The sequence below is a fragment of the Artemia franciscana genome, chromosome 21, assembly GCF_032884065.1.
Source record: "Artemia franciscana chromosome 21, ASM3288406v1, whole genome shotgun sequence".
Lineage (NCBI taxonomy): Eukaryota > Metazoa > Arthropoda > Branchiopoda > Anostraca > Artemiidae > Artemia > Artemia franciscana.
The window spans coordinates 1,899,199-1,921,890 of NC_088883.1; the positions used below are offsets into that span (position 1 = coordinate 1,899,199).

The window sequence follows — 22,692 nt, forward strand, 5'->3', positions numbered from 1 at the left end:
ATTAATTGTTATCAAAATTTCTTTTATAAAGTTTCAGTCGCTATTCATCCGAGTCGCTCCTTACTTACACTTCAGTACCAAGACATGTGGTAATGATTTTTGTTGTTGGCAGAGCAATACTACATTTCCGTCGACGTGTTGCCCCATTGAACCATGAAAAATGAATATACAAAAATAATTTGTTAAATTGATAGATAAAAAAATAAATCAAATATTAGTAATCAGTTGATTCCCAAAGGTAACTAAACATCCAAAAGAAAGATACTCCTTTTTAATTTGCTTGATAACACAGATTTTTAGCCTAGTTTTTGCTGATTTTTTCCTTAAAATTTCTTGTTTTTGAATTTGATTCCCACTACTACCACAAGTTTTTACATTTGATTTTCGCTGCGACTCAGTAGCACTGCATATGGTCATTTTCATACAAATAAATTAGAATTCCATAATTTAAAAATTCCATAAAAAAAATTTAATAATCAAAAAATTAGGTTACATTATCACTGTCCTTGGTACTTCAAAAAATAAACGAACTTCTCAGCCATCTTAGGTCTCCCTGTGATCTTAAAAATATTGAAGTCCAGAACAACCAGATCTTTACAGGTATTAAAAGATAACGTATTTATAAGGTTTGGGGTAAAGGGTTAGTCTAAGCCCCTACCCTAATTAGGTTATTCACATCTGAGACCGGTGAGAGGTCAAGCGTATTTGTGAGCGTATGCATCACATCTCAAGCCCATGTGTACCGTTCTTATTTGAATATATCACCACTAAATCCGATAAGTTCCTATTTAATAGGTGAATATTGCTAAAAAGAGTGTACAAATCCTAAGAGGAAAATAAATTTGATACGGGGGGTTACCCCCTCCACATCTCCTGTCCATTTTTGAAAAATGACATATAATATGGGTAGCGGGCGGAGGCAAAATCACTTTTATCTTATCTGAAGCACAATCTATCGGAAAAATGTGCCCATCTACATCCTTTGTTTCTGAGAATAAACTTGTATTAATTACGTTTTTTGTATATCATTACTTACAATTAATTAAAGAAAATCTGTATATTACTTGCGATTAAATACTGTACTTCAAGTGGACTGCTAATTTACACGTTTAGCTAAATTAATTACAATTTTGCCTCTTAACAAAATTTTTGCGACTTTTTAGTTCAATTGGCGGAGGCGCAAAGCGGCTATGAATTTGTTAGTCAAAACAGCAATAGCGAGTTACCATTTCAAACTGGTGTTTCAACAGGAGCTGTTAATGGTAACGTCTTTGGATCTACGGTAGCATTTGACCAAGGTAAATATGAAAAATAATCTTATCTTAAGATGCACAAAAAAGTAGAGATAATTCTTTTCCTACTACACAGAAAAATTTAATTATACTTATCGGTTATGTAATAAACACTCGAAAATTTTTGATACACTCACAAGATAAAAACTAGTCAAGCTACTTTTTCAACAAAACAGTTCCTTTGACTTGCTAGGCAAACTGCACTCAGGCCCCTCCCCCTTCCTGTGGTAGTTTTCGTAATTTTGTTACTAAAGCATTATATTTTCATCATATTTTGTTTATTTCATTGGCATTAACACAACTTTACTTTTCGAGTATTTACTATACAACCGACAAGTACGAATTAAATTTATATTAAAAAATATTTAAATTATAAATAATATATAAATATTTATAATATTACAATTATAAATATTTAAAGCCATTCAAAGACGGTTTTGTGCATCTTTGTACAGAATATTTTGAGATGCATTTTGAGATGAAAGTGTTTCAAGTTTTACTATTTGTGCTTATCTTGTAAATATTTTCTACTTCCAGACAACATGCTAACGATTTATATTTTACACTAATGATTATTGACTTTAGTGTTTCGTCCCACGGTCACGCCTGCCTCTCCTCGAAACGATCAATATCCATGGTATTGCCTGTGGCTCTCGTCCTTAAAGGTTGACAAAAGCCAAAGAAAAAATATCTAGTTGAGTTATTTGCATGATGACTGAAAAAGCGTTTAAAAATTTACGAAGTTAAATAAAAGCTTCAAAAAAATACTATAATGATGGAAACTAAACTAATTAAGTTTTTAATATACAAAATCTAATGTGAAGAAAGCTAGCAGCTTTAATTTTGGATGTCTTACTAGAATTTTTCTGTGGATAGAATCCACAAAAAAACAGAAGAATTATTAAAAAATCCTGTGCTTGAAGAGCATTCTGTTTCTTTCTGGCTTAAAATTTCAGACAGAAGAACCAATGAAATAGAATCTAATGATTTGTTCATTTTACTGGCTTAAAATTTCACAAACAAATACAGGAGAACCTATCTGGGTTCAAAAAGCTGCGTTATTTGGTTCCTATTCTGACCCATGCTTAAGGAACAATATATATACCAAGCTATGGCAACCAAAATATGTAGAAGAAAATTAAGATTTATTTTGTACTTTTTTGAGCATTTTGAAATGAAATATTTTATTTAAAAGATTTTTTTAGATACTTTTAATTCATTTTCAAGCCTTGTGCTAGTCTTGTAAAGGTTTTCCCGTTCCAAGCAACATGACAACAGTTTACATCTTAAACTAATAAATATTGCCTGTAGCGCTCCGTCCCAAGACGACGCCAACAAAGATGGCAATCCTCCCAATCTATCTCAGCTATAGATGGCTGGAATAAGTTTTTATGACCTTGACCCGTGAGAAGTTTCTTTTTCCTGATGCTGTAACTCAGGTACATACTCATTTTTTCTCGGGGGAGGGGAGGTTACAAAAGCGTTTTGATGTTATGAATCAAAAGTGACCAGGAATTCAGAAAAAAACTAAGGATTTCTACAGAGCTGGGCCAATTAACCCCCTGCTCTGTGTGGCTTCTGTGCACATGCCTGCTGTGGATACTGGTAGCATTAGGAGAACATCCAAAACAGACAGCACGTTAGGCATGTTAAACTCCCATTCTGGGTATAGAATGCAATCAACGGTATGCTTTGGGGCTCACTGTCTGATACCTCGTCTGGAAATAGCTTAAAGCTCCCAACACGAAATTATTGTCTCAAAAACGTATTGTCTCATCGGTTGTTTGCTCAAACACGTTACCTCCCTAACGTATGTAACGTGTTTAACGTTAGCCTTTGAATTAATTGGAACAATCCTGAAATCTTGGCGTTGTTTCGTGGATTTCTTCATTATTTACTCTCATTAGAAAACTTGTTTTCTTAATTTAATTTTTGAGCTTTTTCATCTTTTTTTAAATATACAAAACAAACTTGATAAAACAATCTTGGTCAAACTCAAGTGATGATACACAACATAAAGAAAGAAAACGATCAAAAATGGGGTTTTTTAGAGGCCAAACGAAAATACTGAAAAAACACAGAAAGCGAATATTTCGAGAGAACAACCACCTCTCTTCTTCAGCGAGAACAAAATAATATAATCAAAGAAAAGGCAAAAACCAAAAAACAAACGCGGAAAGTACAACAAAACCAATTGAAAAAACAATGAACAAAACTGTCAAAAAATTAAAGATAAATAAAATTCAATAAAGACCAAAAATTAAAATCAAATACCCAACAACAATAAAGTGAGTTATTTGCCAATATCCGCGATTTGCACACAATCCAAACAAATATGAACTGCCAAGGACGGATACTAACGAACAACTGAGAAATAAAAGAAAAATTCATTCACTCAAACAAACGAAGCTGCAATTGAATAAATTGGAGAACTAGGTCACTTGACTCTGATCTTAACCATTGCATTTCTTGCAGATACCCTCTGAGACCTAAGGGGTTGATGATGTATTTGATTATGTGATTGGGGAAGTGGTTCAAGGTTTATTTCAGGGATCACTAAAGTATCGGCTTCTCTTTTGAAATAACCTAAATAGGACTTATTTATTCTTAAATCACCTGTTCAAAGCTAGACCTAAACGATGGTATTTATATTTATACTCTACCCTCTCATAACACATACTTAATAATCCAGACCATACTGTTTTATTTAACCAAGATAAACTAATTTCGGAAAATTTCCTGAAAATTTCCCGAGAGCGACTTCGCCCGAAAAAGTCTTCTTAACCTACTTTCTTTTAAAAAATGAAAGTAGTTTCAGTTCCCCCCATGTGAATGTCCCATCCCGGGAAAACGCCCTCCAGACAATTCCATCATCGCTGAAAATTCCCACCGGAAAATTTCCTTAGGACAATTCAACCTAGAAATCTCTCCTTGCCCTTCTTTCATTTAAAACAGGCTTGAATTTTATTTAATTTCTTATCTTACTCAGATCATACCGGGAATCTCCTCCTCCATGGAAAATCTTCCCCAAAAATCCCCTTCTAATGGAGATGTTTCCAGTGGAAAATCCCCATTGAATCGCGGTTGCTTTGGGGCTTGAATTACTTTACTTATGTCCTTGACGTCCTAATGGGTCGTATAGGGTCCATCTGCTTTACACGTTCACAGATCAGTTTCTTATATGATTCTCGCCTGTCAGCTTGTTTTATCAGACATAGAAGGTCATATTCAAAGTTGTCTTACCATCTCATCCTAGATCTTCCAGGTTGGCAGCTAGCGTGAATGCTTTCTTCAAAGGATAATTTGGCAGGCATGATTTTTCCATTTGGTGTATGTGACCCAGCCACCTAAGTTGATGTAATCGCACTTTCTAGAGAATTGTAATTTCCTGCTTCAGTTTCCTTCGAAGGTCTTCGTTGGAGGTTCTGTGTAGATACTAAAGTATCTAGGATATCTAGAGGGCTAGTATACTAGTATATGTCAAGGATATTAGAAGGGCTACCTGCCTTCAAATTTTTCTGGTCACTTAAAAAGAGCACTAGAACTTGTAATTGCCGGTCGAATAATTCGTCTTCCGATCTTTTAGAATCACTGGTTTGATACGTTCGCCCATGAGAAAAATGATTTTAAAAAATGATAATAACTACGCATCCCTGATTTTTCTTCTTACAAAATGTACAAAATTTCACCTTTTTGTTGTTGAGAGCTTAAGGCCTCTGCTGGAAGGTTCTCTAATACGCTGAATCTGGCACGTACGCAGGGGGGGGGCCTTCGGTCCCGGGCCCCCCAAAAAAATATATTTTGAAATGTATAATTTCCCCATGGTTTCTTGGGATTCTGGCAAAAGTAGGACATTTATTAAGAATCTAGATACATGTTTGAAGCCTTTTTGGGGGGATTTTAAAATTCCTGCGTACGTGCCTGCGCTGAATCTAATGGTGCGGTTATCATTAAGATTCCTAAACTTGTTGGGGTGTTTGTCCCCTTTTTCAAGTTCAAATTTTCTCAAGACTCTTAGTTATTGGTGGGTAACTTAATAAATTTTATATATTTGTAATCAGCATGAAAAGGTAATTTCTTTGATTTATCTGTTGTCTTCAAAATTCCGTTTTTATTTTTTGGCTACTTCAAAATTCCGAATTTTGGCTACTGTTGAGCATAATCGATCCTTACTTACAGTTCCTTACCACGAACTGTTTGATAAGGCTCCCGAGGGGCACATTATCGCTATTAACTTTGAGACGTTGCAGATGGAAAATTAAATTATTTTTACTTATTATAATTCATTTGTAGCAGAAAGCTTGCTCACTTATTGTGTAACACCAGAATAATCTTTGCAATAGAAGTGTTTGTAGCAAAAACAGGCTTAATCGATAAAAAAAGTTAAGAAAAAAAGCCAAAAAATAAAACCTTTGGTCCTCGTACTTAAAGCGGCTGTTCCTTATTTAAACAATGCATTTTCTGACAATCTTCTATATTTAAATAGAATAACGGAGCCAGCTAAAAAAAACTGTCTGGAACTATAAAAAATATCAGTTTTTGAAAATTTCTGAAATTTTTACCAAATAAGTATTACCACAAGCAAGAATGGGGCCATCACCAACTTAAACCGCAAAAAGCTAAAGTGTCATTCAACCTTTTCTTTAAAGGGTATGTATTTTGAACGGCATGTTTCTTTTTTGTCAAACCTACAGACCTACATAACAGTTAGTATTCCCGAATATAAATGAAATATTTTCTGACTTATAGGTTTTTTCAACATTTCTGCAACCATGACAAAAGATTCCAAATAGGTTGCAAATACTTAAGGGATGAGATATTGCTAAGGGGCTCTGAGATGGACCAAAGATCTTTCTGTTCCTGATTCGTTATTTCGATCGAACTCTTACGGATCGTTGGATTGGCAAAGATTCCAAAAATTTCCAAGACTATATTCTAGCTAGACAATTCACGCACACCTGAAAAAATCAAAAGATGCTATGTGCACCTGAATTTCCAAATTATTTAAGTCGGAGTCTTTTGAGTTATTAATTTAAAGACTAAGTTTTTATCCATAAAACTAGTTTTAAAAAAGCTGATTGATTAGTTTTGTACATTTGTACGTTTTGTACGTTTTGTACGTTTGTACGTTTGTAGGATAATGTAACACTGGTGCAGTAATGCAAAACTAATATACCTCTTGTTGATCTATGTAGGGAAGTATAGACCTCTATTGAAGAGTTTTTGGTAATGACGTTTTCAGTAATGTACTATTTAGCCTGATTTGACGTCATTTTTGAGGGACTTCAGCCCCTTGTTCAAATTTCTGTGTGAATTTCTCCTCGTCATTACAAATAACTCCTCAGTCAGGTCTGGATAAAAAGTTTCTACCCCTAGTAATTTATCACTATTTCTAGTGATTTTTTATATTGCCTAAATAGAAAATCCCTATATCAACCTGAAAGTCACTAAAATCTAGTGATTTTTTGTCACCAGGTGGCAACCCTGGCTACAGCCGCAACTATGATTTTATATCTCCTACAATTATGTTCTAGAATTTACATTCGCGACGTGATATGACTCCATCTGAGCTCGTTTAATAAAAGTAAGTTTATTGCATGCCATTTTTCTCATGACAGCACAAAACAACAGGTCAATGATATAACTGTCAGAATAATCTTTTTATTGATGTTTTTACGCCCTGTAGCTGTTCTTGTGACTATTACACACGTGAATCAAAAGTAAGCTGGGAAAGAGATGAGGCACGTCTGATTTTTTTTTTTTGGGGGGGGGGCAGGAGGCTGTAAGAATTTTAAGAGAAAAAAAGGTCTCGGGTCCCGGCCCCAAACTATTCTTCCTCAAACTGTTGAATAAAATAGTTTTTAAGTATTAAGCAACAAAAGGTTCATTATTGTTCCTCCTCCTCACCCAAAAAAAACAGAACTCCAGTGTACGGCCCTGGGGAGAGAAAATTAAAGATAAGGTAGATATAGGCAGTTTATACGAGAAAATTAAGATTATTCAAGAAAAATTTTAAAAATTCTAAGATTTTTGGGAATTCCAATATAAGAATGGCCCCAAAGACTCCTGTTCTCTACCCTGTGAGCAACCATAGGATTGTAGAGACAGTTCATCGTTATATATACATATATATATATATGTATATATATATGTATATATAGCAAGCCGTTTTTTATTTACAAAACATGGTAAAGATCATATGGAGTCAGACACAAGAGTGGAATTTCCTTTTTTTAGGAGTTATTTTCTAATGCAACAAATCATATTATTTTTTTAAGGGGGCAGTATTAAAAAATTTAGATTTTAAATGATGATTCGAGTAAGAAGTGTCAAGAAACTCAAGAAAATTTAGGTTTTCAGGGTGAGTCAAGGCATCAAGTTGCCCACCCCCCCTCAAGGGTATGCATACGTCCCAATATACAAGGAATAGCTTTCGTTACCAAAATCTATTCCAATAAATTTTACAAGTGCTCCAGTTTTTCAACAGTGTAATATTGACAAAAAGCGAGTATTTTCTGTTGTTTTAACAAATTCGTCTTATTATAATATTTACATTTTTAAAGTTGTCTGTATATTTCACATTTTTACTATGTTATTTTGACCTGGCCTGACCTTGGCTATTTTTTAATCATTATTTTTATTTTAACAATTCTTCTGTCAGAATATCTAACAGCATCTTATAACATCGGTTGGCTAGTTTATTTGTATATTTTTTTTTTAAATTAAATAGCTCGCTTCGATAGAATCGACCAAACTGAAGACACAATCATTTGTGAGCTCTTTGTGATGGACGTCAGTAGCGCTTAATTTTAACATTTTCAAAGTGATTCCAAATTTTAAATTTTGAAGGCACATGGTAGAGGGGATTTTAATCCACTAAAGGCCAAATAGTACAAAACATTTGGAAATAAGAAATGGTTTTCTGAAAAAAAAGGTTTTCTTGTAAACTATACCCTCCCTCAGAAGATTTTCTGTAGGCTAATCCCCCTCCTCGAATAAATTCTTGGGGACCCTCTCGATCTATAGTAATTATTTTTTTGTGTTAAAAAGTTAATTACAAAGCTATTTTAAATATGGAGAGAGGGAAAAAGGTATTTCATATCTGGATGTTGATCTAATTTTTCCCGGCCGTTTTAAATTTACCTTTTGGAAATTCTCTTTGAATGCTGAAATTCATTGATTCATAATTCCCTGCTTTTAAAGTCATGGCAAATATTCCTTATTAATGTCACACCTTCCAGGGACTGTTGGCTTCCAGGCAACATCAAGCGGATCGGGCATGAGATTGGAGGATAGTATTCCTGGGATACCGGCTGTAGACTATCCCATTTTTCCGTTTGTGCCACCGACTCAATTCACATGCGATGGAAAATTGCCGGGATATTACGCTGACACGGAAACCGGATGTCAGGTAAATGGAAGTTCCCTGCTTAAAGAATAATAAATATAGAATTCACCTTCAAATAAAAAGAAAAAGGTGTGATATTACACCTCTGGTAAACAGTGGCCCCAATTCATGAAAATATAGGACGGATAAGCATTTATTTTATTTTTTTAATGAAGATACAAAAAAAAAATTCAGTACCTTGGGGGATTCTTTTTTTCAATTTTTTAATGAAACCACCACTTTTTTGTCAAAATCAAAATCTAGTAATCAATAAAAAACCAAAAATTTAATATAAAAAGATTGGAAATTTTGCTGGACAAAAGTTGGTGTTCGCCAGTATCCGACGATGGTATTTCAAATTTAGGATTTTGTGCAAATCATGGATATTGGCGAACAGCTCGCTTAAGGTTTGTTAGGTATACGGTTTTAATTCCTCTAATTTTGCTTTTATGGAATTTTATTAGCCTTTTAATTTTTGGCTTTTATTGGTTTTGTTTTTTTACACTGACTTTCCGCTTTTGCTTTTGGTTCTTTCTTTTTCTTTTTTGTCAATTTCTTTGAATATACTTCTTGTTCGCGCTGAAGAAGAGAGATGGTGGTCCTCTCGAAATATTTAATTTTTTGTGTTTCTTAAGTATTTCCGTTTGGCCGTGAAACCTCAATTTTGATTGTTTCTTTCTTTATATAATGGCAGGCCAATGTGGTTTGAAAAATAATCTTAATTCACAAATAATTATGTTATGAATTTATGTTATGAATTTATAATGAGAAGAGAAATCATCAATGTAACAGCACAAACACAAAAAAAAAGAAAAAACAGAAAGGAGATAGAAGGAGAAAGGGAAAACTGTTTTCCTAAATTAGTGGCTAATATAGACCAGCACTTGAACAAGCCCTTAACCCTACTCATCCATACAACCACATAGGTCAAACAGCATAGCCATACACAATCAACCATAATGAAAGTGTGATTTTAGTTTGAACTATTCAATTCTTCTGTAATTTAAAGTGTTTCTCTGAATACTTTCGTAAGAGGACCCTCGACTGATGTTTGAATTGAAGGAAATCTTTAGTTTCTCTATCCCGTGTGTGCTTCAAAGATTTCAAAAGTTTTTCTGGAGATTTTGGATTTGGTTGAGGTATCTGTCTCTTAGTTCAATTTCAAACCGTATAAAAATGAAGTCTCAAATATTCCAATTTCAAAATTGTAAGATTCTTGGCACTTAAAGGTGATGAATGACTTTTTCCTTGAAAGTAAGCAGAAAATAACAAATGTCTTGAGTAAAATGAAGGATCAGACAAAATGAAATACTAGAAAATCATTATTGCAAAATTATTTGTATCCAGGCTTAAAATAAGAAGAAAAAAAATTAGATAGAAAATTTAAATTAGGAATGTTTGTTTGAAAGAGTAAGCAGGGTTGCCACTCCACTTCGTGAAATTCACGATCTTATTGGCAACGCAGGGCTGCAAGCATGCCTGGTAGTTTATGCCTCCACAAAGATTTTCATTGCAGTTAAGATTAATTGCGCAAATGTGTATTCTGTTTACTTGCCAACTGATTCTGAAGATGAAAAGTCTAGCAGGAAGTTCTTCAGGAAATGTAGTAAACTCACTAAATCTATTTCATGTGCACTCAGTTCTGGATGCAGCACAATTCTAGGTGGGCTTCTAAGCTGTGATCTTACAATCGATCTAGCCCTAGAGCTCAGATACTTTTTCTTTACGTATGGATCTCAAGTATGTAAAAAACGATACCGACATTACTTACATTCACAACCCCAGCTCGACCTTTTGACTGGATTTCTTCCTGATTTCGATGCAAACAACCGCTGTAGCAATCATTAAAATGATGACAGCCATCAACATAGCTGATCATTTCCCCAACTATCAATACATTCAAATTCTATGGTTCTATCAGCGTCCCATACCAAGGATCGACATGGTTCCATAAATCTGAGTGGAATACAACAAACTTTGATTTGTTCCAGTTAATCCTTGATGACATATTTGACAAGATTAAAGTGCCATTTCAGCTGCTCTAAGAGACCCTGTCATTTCCAACGTCAGAGAAACAGGTTATGCTGGATATCTGTCAAACTGAGCTGATTCACCAAATGCATTGTTCAGGAAAAAGCTATTCCATCCAGAAAAGTCGGCGTTGGATCGGAGGGGATCTAGACAAATCGCTAAATCCTAAAAATGACAAATGAAAACAAACTGCTCTAAATGCAAATTATTTCAGTAAATCACAAGCATGACTCTCTGGTCTTTTGGAAGCCCAACAGCTACTGTTTCTTGTAGTTTCTGTTCGTGTTATGTTTAACTTGATTATCCAAGTTAATTTCTTTTTGTTTAGGGTCTTGTTATTCATTGATAGTTATCTCTGTTCGTTTTAACTTGAGTCATTATATGACTTTATTTCTGATCGTTTTGGTTTTTATAGATCTTCACTTTCCCTTGAAAGTTCTTAAGCCGAACAGGCCAGTCATGACAATAAAAAAATAAGAGCTAAGAGCTCATATGGCACGAGCTCTAACAAAATTCTATGAATCAATAGATTGATTTAAAAAGGAAAATAAGAGGCTTAATGCCGGTCAGGAGTAAAATAAGAGCTTTGAGTCACGATGTCCTTCTAAATATCAAAATTCATTAAGATCCGATCACCCACTCATAAGTTATAAATACCTAATTTTTCTAATTTTTCCTCTCCCTTTAGCCCCCTAAATGGTCGAATCTGGGAAAACGACTTTATCAAGTCAAATTGTCCAGCTCCCTGACATACCTACCAATTTTCATCGTCCTAGCACGTCCAAATGCACCAAACTCGCCAAATCACTGAACCCCTCCCCCAACTCCCCCAAAGAGAGCGAATCCAGTACGATTCTGTCAATCACGTATCAAGGACATTTGTTTATTCTATCCACCAAGCTTCATCCCAATTCCTCCACTCCAAGTGTTTTTCCGAGATTTCCCCCTCCAACTCCCCTCAATGTCAATAGATCTGGTCGGGATTTGAAATAAGAGCTCTGAGACATGAATTCCTTCTAAAAATCAAATTTCATTAAGATCCGATCATCTATTCGTAAGATAAAAATACCCCAATTTTCACGTTTTCCAAGAATTCCGGTTTCCCCCTCAAACTCCCCCTCCAATGTCACAGGATCTGGTCGGAATTTAAAATTAGAACTTTAAAGCACAAGATACTTCTAAATATCAAATTTCATTAAGATGTGGTCACCCTTTCGTAAGTTAAAAATACCTCAATTTTCAAAATTACCCCCTCCCAATTCCACCAAAGAGAGCAGATCCGGTCCGGTTATGTCAGTCACGTATCTTAGACAGGTTTCTATTCTTCCCATCCAGTTTCATCCTGATCTCACCGCTTTAAGTATTTTCTAAGGTTTCCGGTCCCCCCAACTGCACCCCTCCAATTACGCTTGATCCGGTTGAGATTTGAAATAATACATCTAAGTTACGAGGTCCTTCTAAATATGAAGTTTCATGAAGATCCGATCACTCCTTCGTATGTTAAAAATACGTCATTTTTTCTTATTTTTCAGAATTAACCCCCCCCCCCCTAATAGAGCGGATCCATTCCAATTATGTAAATCACGTATGTAAGACTTTTGCTTATTTTTACCACCAAATTTCATCCCGATCCCTCCAATCTAAGCGTTTTCCATGATTTTAGGTTCCCCCACCCCAAACTTCCCCAATGTCACCAGATCCGGTCAGGATTTAAGATAAGAGCTTTGAGACACGATATCCTTCTAAATATCAAATTTCATTGAGATCCGATCACCCGTTCGTAAGTTAAAAATACCTCATTTTTTTCAAATTTTTCAGAATTAACCCCTCCCCCAACTACCCCAAAGAGAGCGGATCCATTCCGGTTATGTCAATCATGTATCTAGGACTCGTGATTATTTTTCCCACCAAGTTTCATCCCGATCCCTCCACTCTAAGTGTTTTCCAAGTTTTAGGTTTCCCCCTCCCAACTCCCCCCCCCCGAATGTCACCAGATCCGGTCGGGTTTAAAATAATAAGCTCTGAGCCACAATATCCTTCTAAATATCAAATTTCATTGAGATCCGGTCACCCGTTCGTAAGTTAAGAATACCTCATTTTTTCTAATTTTTCAAAAATACCCCCCCCCCTCCCAACTACCCCAAAGAGAGCGGATCCGTTCCGTTTATGTCAATCATCTATCTAGGACTTGTGTTTATTTTTCCCACCAAGTGTCATCCCGATCCCTCCACTCTAAGTGTTTTCCAAGTTTCAGGTTTCCCCCTCCCAACCCCCCCCCCCCCCCCAATGCCACCAGATCCATTCGGGATTTAAAACAAGAGCTCTAAGATACGATATCCTTTCAACATCAAATTTCATTGAGATCCGATCACCCGTTCGTAAGTTAAAAATACCTCATTTTTTTCTAATTTTTCAGAGTTACCCCCCCCCCCCCAAATACCCCAAAAAGAGCGGATCCATTCCGATTATGTCAATCATGTATCTGGGATTTGTGCGTATTTTTCCCATCAAGTTTCATCCCGATCCCTCCACTCTAAGTGTTTTCCAAGATTTTAGGTTTCCCCCTCCCATACCCCCCCCCCCCCAATGTCACCAGATCCGGTCGGGATGTAAAATAACAGCTCTGAGACACGATATCCTTCCAAACATCAAATTTCATTAAGATCTGATCAACAGTTCGTAAGTTAAAAATACTTCAATTTTTCTATTTTTTCCGAATTAACCGACCCCCCACTCCCCCCCCCCCCAGAAGGTCAAATTGGGGAAACGACTATTTCTAATCTAAGCTGGTCCCGTCCCTGATATGCCTGCCAAATTTCATCGTCCTAGCTTACCTGGAAGTTCCTAAAGTAGCAAAACCGGGACCGACAGACCGAGAGACAGACAGACCGACAGAATTGGCGATTGCTATATGTCACTTGGTTAATACCAAGTGCCATAACAAAGAGAGGTAATACTCGAAGAAAAGACAACAAGCGACACTGCGGCCAGTAGAAAGAAAAGATGAAATACTAACACAACGCGGAGGTTTCGCCTGTATGCAAACTAGGCGTCCTCAGTACAAGAGAAACAAAGATAAAACACTGAATTACAAACAAATAAAACCACCACCAATACTAGTAAATACGATTGTCACAACTGATCCACGTAGGGAAAATAAGCTATTAGAGTTACTTCAATGAGAACAACAAAGCAAATCAAAGCAGTTACTTTGATTTTCTGTATCAAAGCAACCGGCTGTACTTTTTTCTCCTCTTTTTTCCTTCCTAGTTCCGATTTGGACCCAAATTGTGTACATATCAATGTTATAGAGGCTTCATAATTTGCGACAAAAAAATCCCTTGAGGGCCTGTCAATTCCCAGGAATCATACACACTAGTCTGCGCGTGCCAAGGGTTTTGGGGACTCTGCCAAGCGTTACGTCTTATGCAGCACACCAGGCGTCCTAAGATGTACACCAGATGAAGGGGATAAGGTAGCCCCTCGGATTCCTCATTAGTTAGATTTAGGGTTTGATCTAATTTAATAAATGAATTAAACTAATCTATTTCGTTTTGAATTGAGATGTTCGTTTCTGTTTATTTTGTTAACCCATGTATGTCCCCTGGTTAGAATTTTACTTTTCGTTTCCTCATTTTTTATCTTCCTCTTGCCGCGTTTTTTACATATTGGGAATTTTGAAGAGACCTCATTTAACCTCAAGTCAAAAATGGTATCATCTTCATTGCCTTTTAGCTTCATTGCGATAGTAAATAAAAAGTTTTGCCAACAATCACTTTTCAGAAAATTGCCTTTCTAAATCATAATCACATCGGCTCTTTCAATGTGACAGCAGTTTCTTCATATAGAATTTTCAATGACTTTGCAGCTCTCTGAAATGCTTGACATCCGTTTTCCAAAGTTTTATCAGGATATTGAGATATTGAAGTTTAAAGTCAACTAGGGGAGCGAAAGCGAAAATAAGAACTTTGAAAAATGCTGATTTCTGTTGGGATAGAAATTAGCATGTGATGCCATAGAATACCAGGGCTGTGGATTTGAATTTTTTAATTTAAATTTGTATTATTTTATTGTAGCCCTACCTAAAATATATAGGTTAATAAAATATTCATTGTTGTAGGTTGTAAGAAATGCTGTAGATTGTTGGAACTTTATTGCTGAACTGAATTGTAGTGGGTTGTGAGTGAGCACATGAGCTAAAAAAAACTTCGAGCAAGAGAGTTGGGATCGAAAGGAGGGGAGTAAATTATCCTCTTTGATTTATTTCCCTCGATTTTGAAAAATCTCATTTTTGGTATTTTCATTGAAAAAATTAAAAAAACAACAAAGTTGCTCATTTCCCATATTTTGAGATAACGTTTTTCATGAAAATATTATCGTCATTGAAAAAAAAATCTTGTAATAATTTAACTCGATATTATTATGTCGCAAAACTTGTCTTATTTAACGAACCATTATATATGTAATTTTTTTTTCTCGAAAACAGCGCTACAATTATTTTTTTTTGAAAATTGACATACTACCATTTTGTTTTTCCCTCATCTGCAAACATAGATCGTCTATTGACTGAAATTAGAGTTCTCTTAAGGTTGAGATCCTTAAGTATTAGTAGGAGTTTCAAAACGCAATTTGTTTGTTAAGAAATCAGTTATTTTCGAGCTTTTATAGAAAACATCGTCCTTTAGTAGCTGCAAAACGAGTTTCAGATTCTTAATTGCTTCACATTAAATCCTACGCATTTCAGCAGAAAAAATTCAATGATAATTTATATACCCGAGGATCGAGCTTCGCTCGGAGATTATCATTCATTGAAAACAAAAATGTTCGTAATAAGATAATAGTTCGTTTTTCGGTGTTAAAAAACGATCTAGATAAATCACGAATTTGGGAAAATTTGTATAGTGCCTTGATTAACTTCTGAAGAAAATTTTTTTATGTGAATGACGAAACAAACATCCAGACGTCCAATACCCTGATAGTTGTACTTTTTACAGCGAATAAAATCAAATGAAACTTGTTTTGTGGAAAAAAAAAATGAGAAATCTTTCAGGGTATTGGACTTTCATTTAACCGGGCGAAGCTCAGTACTCTGGGACTGTACATAAAAGGTATATAGTTTTGTAAGCATTTTACTGGTGAAACCCGTATTATCTACATAATACGTCTATATAATACTAATCTATATAATACTATATAATACTATATAATATATAATACTATATAATACTATCTATATAATACTTATCCCGTATAATCTACATTATTGTGGATTGTAAGAGAGTAGAGCAGGTAAACTGACTTCAGAAATTTAACTCTACATGATTCTGTGCAAAACATTACATAAAAAGTATATAGGGTTGCAAAAATTGTTCCTTAATTATTGCAAAACCTACTATTGAATATGCCAATTGTGTTTATTTGGTTCACGACTTGGGTTAAATGAATGCTAAACAACACCGCTCAGCTATGGCTCTGTGGAAGTCTAGTGGTAGTATTGTAAAATTTAGAGATTTTGTTTGAAACCACCTGAGATAGTATATAAAAAGAAAAAGAAAACAAAAATCGCAGGTGGGCGAGTTGGAGGTGACAGGACCCAAGACTTCTCTTTGAGCCCTTCAGTCACACAAATTGAAAATTCTCGCACAACTCTAATTTCAACAAGGGATAGCGTATGCAACAGTCTAGAGAAAAATTCAGAATAGTAGGGGTAAAGTTTCAGGGAGCATCTTGTTTGACCCAGTCAAAAATCTTCAAAAGATCAAGAATCGTCACATGGGTCTAATTTTCATCAACCAACAATATTTCATACTACTACTACTACTACTACTGCTAATAACTCACTGCAGCACCAAGCCGCCTCAGGCCAACACAACCACGCACGCTCCTCCTCCAGCCTAATCTATTCAAGGCCTCCCTCTTTACACCCTCCCAGGAAGTTTCCATTTCCTTTAAATCTTTGTTTATGACATCCTCCCAACCCAGACGAGGACGACCTGCTTTCTGTGTAGCCCAAGACGGTTGGCCAAAAAGGACAATCTTCGGAAATCTCTCATCCTCCATCCGTAGAACCTGGCCTAGCCATCTCAACCTTTCTTTCAAAATAGCCCTAGAAAGCGGGATTGAACCACATTTTTCGTGCAACCTACTGTTTGAAATACGATCAGTCAGCCGGGTACCCAGAACAATCCGTAGGCAATTTCTCTGAAAAATATCTAGTAAATTTTCATCTGCTTTTCGGAGTGCCCATGCTTCAGAGCCATATTTGACCACTGTCATCACTGTAGCTTCCAATATTCTAATCTTGGTTTGCAGAGTTATCTTTCTATTTTTCCAAACTTTTTTTAACTGTGAAAAAAACCCTGAGCCTTAGCTATTCTACTTTTAACATCTTCGCTGCTCCCACCGTCTTTACTAATAATACTACCAAGGTAAGTGAAGCTGCTAACCTGATCAATCTTTTCGTTACCCAACGTCACATTTTCATCTTCACTTATTCCTATAGATTCTTTTTTGTTAACACAAAAACACAAGATTTGAAGACTGGTCTGACTTGGAGGGGATATGGATCAAAAGGGCTTTATTTGAGCCCTTCAGTCATACGGATTGAAAATGATTGTGTGAGCAAAAGTTTTAACAGAAGTTAAATGATCCACCATTCTATTCAGTTAACTATATATGACCTCATAAATGGGCTGCACTTATAATTTAGCCCCCAGAGGTACGTTCTTTAAACGTCTTGATCAATATCATTTTAAATGGTATTTATAATATTAAGTCCTCATACTACGATATGGGTTGCTGCTGATGCACTCAAAACCCCACAAAAGCTGAAGGGGGCAATGGAGCAGAAAACAAGAGCTAAGAGCTCATATGGCACTTGTGACGAGGTCGGAAGAGCCGAGAGCTCATATGGTACGAGGTCGGAAGAGCCAAGAGCTCATTTGGACGAGGTCGGAAGAGCCGAGAGCTCATATGGTACGAGGTCGGAAGAGCCAAGAGCCAAGAGCTCATTTGGCACTTGTGAGAAGGTCAGAACCTAAAGTTAAACTTTATAGCACAAGATCCTTCTAAATATCAAATTTCATTAAGATCTGGTCACCCTTTCGTAAGTTACAAATACCTCAATTTTCAAAATTACCTCCCCCCTCCCAATTCCACCAAAGAGAGCAGATCCGGTCCAGTTATGTCAGTCACGTATCTTAGACAGGTTTCTATTCTTCCCATCCAGTTTCATCCTGATCTCACCGCTTTAAGTATTTTCTAAGATTTCCGGTCCCCCCAACTGCCCCCCCCCCAATTACGTTTGATCCGGTTGAGATTTAAAATAAGATATCAGAGTTACGAGGTCCTTCTAAATATGAAGTTTCATGAAGATCCGATCACTCCTTCGTAAGTTAAAAATACGTTATTTTTCTTATTTTTCAGAATAACCCCCCCCCCGCAATTGAGCGGATCCGTTCCAATTATGTAAATTACGTATGCAAGACTTTTGCTTATTTTTCCAACCAAGTTTCATCCCAATCCCTCCAATCTAAGCGTTTCCCATCATTTTAGGTTTCCCCACCCCAAACTTCCCCCAATGTCACCAGATCCGGTCAGGATTTAAAATAAGAGCTTTGAGCCACGATATCCTTCTAAAAATCAAATTTCATGGAGATCCAATCACCCGTTCGTAAGTTAAAAATACCTCATTTTTTCTAATTTTTCAGAATTAACCCCCCCCCCCCCAACTACCCAAAAGAGAGCGGATCCGTTCCGTTTATGTCGATCATCTATCTAGGACTTGTGTTTATTTTTCCCACCATGTTTCATCCCGATCCCTCCACTCTAAGTGTTTTCCAAGTTTTAGGTTCCCCCTCCCAACTCCCCGCCCCCATCACAAGATCTGGTCGGGATTTAAAATAAGAGCTCTAAGACACGATATCCTTCTAAACATCAAATTTCATTGAGATCCGATCACCCGTTCGCAAGTTGAAAATACCTCATTTTTCTAATTTTTAAGACTTACTCCCCCCCCCAACTACCCCAAAGAGAACAAATAAGTTCCGATTATGTCAATCATGTATCTAGGACTTGCGCTTATTTTTCCCATCAAGTTTCATCCCGATCCCTCTACTCTAAGTGTTTTCCAAGATTTTAGGTTTCCCCCCTCCAACTCCCCCCAATGTCATCAGACCCAGTCGGGATTTAAAATAAGAGCTCTGAGACACAATATCATTCCAAACATCAAATTTCATTAAGATCCAATCACCCGCTCATAAGTTAAAAATACTTCATTTTTTCTATTTTTCCGAATTAACCGGCCCCTACTCCCCCCCCCCCCCAGATGGTCAAATCGGGAAAACGACTATTTCTAATTTAATCTGGTCCGGTCCCTGATACGCTTGCCAAATTTCATCGTCCTAGCTTACCTGGAAGTGCCTAAAGTAGCAAAACCGGGACTTTAGGTTTTCCCCCTCCGACTCCCCCCAATGTCATCAGATCCGGTCGGGATTTAAAATAAGAGCTCTAAGACACAATATCATTCCAAACATGAAATTTCATTAAGATCCAAATACCCGCTGATAAGTTAAAAATACTTCATTTTTTCTATTTTTTGCGAATTAACCGGGCCCCCACTCCCCCCCAGATGGTCAAATCGGGAAAACGACTATTTCTAATTTAATCTGGTGCGGTCCCTGATACGCTTGCCAAATTTCATCGTCCTAGCTTACCTGGAAGTGCCTAAAGTAGCAAAACCGGGACAGACCGACAGACCGACAGACCGACAGACAGACAGACCGACAGAATTGGCGACTGCTATATGTCACTTGGTTAATACCAAGTGCCATAAAAATCTGCTCCATTGGATCGAAAAAAAGCTGCCAATTTCAGGTGATATAGGTTTCGTTAAACCTGAACATCTCTATTTCAGGCACAAGAAGTTAATGGTTTTTCTGAGATTTCAGGGAAGTGGCCGTCAGCCGATAGTTTTCTGTCATTTATTTCTGTCATTAAGCTCAATAAGATAAGCAAGACTGCCCTGTCAATTCTAAATAGTTTGGCTACTCAGATTAAAAAGGTTTATAATGGGTGAAATAAAGTGGTTCTATACGACACCGCATCGACTTAAGAAAAAAAAAATCGAATATCGAATGGCTGTATATGCTTCAAAAATAGGAGGATACGCATTAGGTTTTCTTGACATTTTTTAAACGATTTGTTATCTTTGAATTTAAATTTGAACATAAGGACACTCGGATTTTTTTTTATTATTGGCAATTAATGACGGCTTGATTAGCTTCTTTTCTTATTTTGGGTGATTAAACTACGAAAGTTCAACTCGGCTTTTTTGCATAATTGGCAATTAATGAATGCTTGATTAGCTTTTTTTATTTTGTGTGACATCAATTTAAGATATCAACCAGAATTCAACTTAAATAAGAGGAGACCAAGGATATAACTCAAGGTTTTATCGTTTAAGTATTATAAGCACTTATTGGATTAATGACGATTCTTGACTACCAAGATCCTTGTGTCTGCCCTAGTCCTCTGCTTGTACGAATGACGCTGATTCGTCAAACCGACTTAAATAAAACGAAGATTCGAAGACTACAGCTCATATCTTCTTTCATCTTTTAAAAGTGACTAGACAACTATCTAGAAACGTTGTAAATAGGGAGAAAAGATTTTAGACCCCCTTAGAATAGAGATTATTAAACGACAAGTTAGCAATAACATCGGCTCTGATAAGAATAGAAATAAGTAGAAAAGGAGACAGAAATTGCATTTCCAGCAAATTCTATTTCTTATTAGAATGGAGACAGAAAATTTCTCCAGCAGCTTGACAAATAGAATATTAAAATACTTCTTGATGATGGGAACTTACTAATAATTGAATAAAGGCTTTTATTTCCATTAAAGATGATAATTTCGTTAGATTTAATGAGAAAATAGCATTTTTGTAACGATTAAAATTTTAACGCATTTAACGGATATTTATAAAATGTCCGAAATAGACCTATCTTTCCACATAGAGTGTGGTTTGATTTCATTGGTTTTTGCATATGGTATGTTTCAGCAACCCAATGACGTTATTTTTTAAGCGTGTACCAGGAAAGGAAGCTAAAAACTCAGCATTTTTTTAAATTGATTGGTTCTTTTGGGAGGTTATTTAAGCCAAAAAAACAGCAAGCAAGTTTTGAGCCACATGATTTTTTACAAGTAAACTCTCTGCTTTTCTGTGTCTGATCTTGTTGATAATTGAATCATTAATTATATTCATTAATCAAACGGAAATTCTCCACTTTTGTGCATTAGACAATATCAGGACGTGTCTTATTGGATAAACAGAGTGAAGAGCCGGTATAGGGCTCTGATATTAAACAAACCTCCACTTTTTGAATTTTCAAATTCTATTTTCAATTATAATTAATATTTGCTGCTTTCTATTATAAAGTAGGGAATCATGAAATCAACAGCTGCGATAATACAAATCATTGGTCAGTATGCAAAAAAAGAAAAACACTTTTATTGAGCCTTTTTTTTAATTAAAAAATCTTCAAACGTAATGTACGTTAACAAACACGGGAGATGAATCTTCTTTCTAGCCTCTTAATTTATAAATTTGAAAGCATCAACGGTGTCAAACCTAGCCCATAAGGAATTTTCACCCCACTTTGGCTTAAAGACCAAATCAGTAAAGTGGGCTTTCTATGCTTTACTAAATTTTTGGATCAACAGAAGTGACTGACTCTTAAATACGCACCTCAGTAAGAACATTCTTAAACACCTCAAATTTATAAATTTCTATGCTTTACTAAATTTTTGGATCAACAGAAGTGACTGACTCTTAAATACGCACCTCACTTCGACTTCGACTTCGACTTCTTAAACACCTCACTTCGACTTCGACGCTAACATACGACGCTAAAATACTACAATAACAAAATAGTCCAGAATTGCACGTTACCAGATTTAAAATATCAAAATAAGCAAAAAATATAAAGTGTTGGTCAGGTCGAGGCCTACTGCGGTAATGGCAAAGGGTGTAAATCATATATTTTAAATAATATGATAATAATAAGTAATATTACAGATGCGAAAAGAAGCAGGATCACACTGGCAGTTCTGATAAAAAAAAAAACAGACTGAAATGTCTTACTAAGAGAATAGCATTTAATCGAAGAAAAAAAAATACAGATAAGTACACACCTAAGTAAGAACCTTTTTAAACACCCCACTTTGACTTCGATGCTAAAATGATTGTCTAATTTCGACATTTTGTTAGATTTTTACATCAACCAGCATGGTTTACTCTTTAATGTGTGTCTGCGTAAGAATTTTTGTTGAATCATGGTTTCAGCAATAGCACCAAGTTGAGTCTTGGCTGAACTTCCTTGAAGTAATGATCCTGGGTCTAATTCTATTTTTTCAGTTTAATTTTATTGACCACATTTTGTTGCAAGCCTTATTTTATTTTTAATACACGTTTGCCAAGGACGACCCTTGAATATTAAGCCAAAATAATCAATTAAGGTTTAGAAAAAAAATCATTGTCTTCGATTAATTCCTTATTGTTTTACTTGTTGTTGTTTTGAAGTTTCAAAACGTGTTTTGAAAAAAAAAAAAAATCAGTCTAGTGAGAATAACATTACCCTGTGTGGCTGATCCAGGCATCAGCCATTTGTACCATTTCACAAATTAATTACCTGTGGAAACGTGTTTGTTGGTAAATTTTTCTGTTAGAAGGGCTGAAACACACCTTATGCATCATCACTGCCACATATAAAAGCTGCTTCTGCCATTTTCACACTTCTGGGGTAATTTCCAAAAACCATTCACAAAGCCGTTCTCGAAGGGAGGGAGAAACAGAGGAAAAATGTAGGTCAGAAGAATTAAAGTGGGATTTAATATACATTGATTTGCTGACCCACCCACTGACAGCAGCTTAGTAAATTGTTTTTGGCAGTTATTTCAGTAGTTAGAAAATATCAAACCCTT

General features: G+C 35.8%; 1 protein-coding gene across 2 annotated transcripts in view; it reads left to right on the plus strand.

The window, feature by feature from the left end:
* Positions 1–22,692, plus strand: part of LOC136040969 (uncharacterized) — a 55,413-nt gene that overhangs the window by 28,361 nt on the left and 4,360 nt on the right. The window contains exons 2-3 of one of the 2 annotated variants that reach the window (XM_065725440.1): positions 1,164–1,262; positions 8,534–8,703. In XM_065725440.1, coding sequence (XP_065581512.1) covers positions 1,164–1,262; positions 8,534–8,703 — 269 coding nt within the window. Of the gene's footprint in view, positions 1–1,163; positions 1,299–8,533; positions 8,704–22,692 lie in introns of both variants that reach the window. The other variant, XM_065725438.1, reaches the window with a different exon arrangement.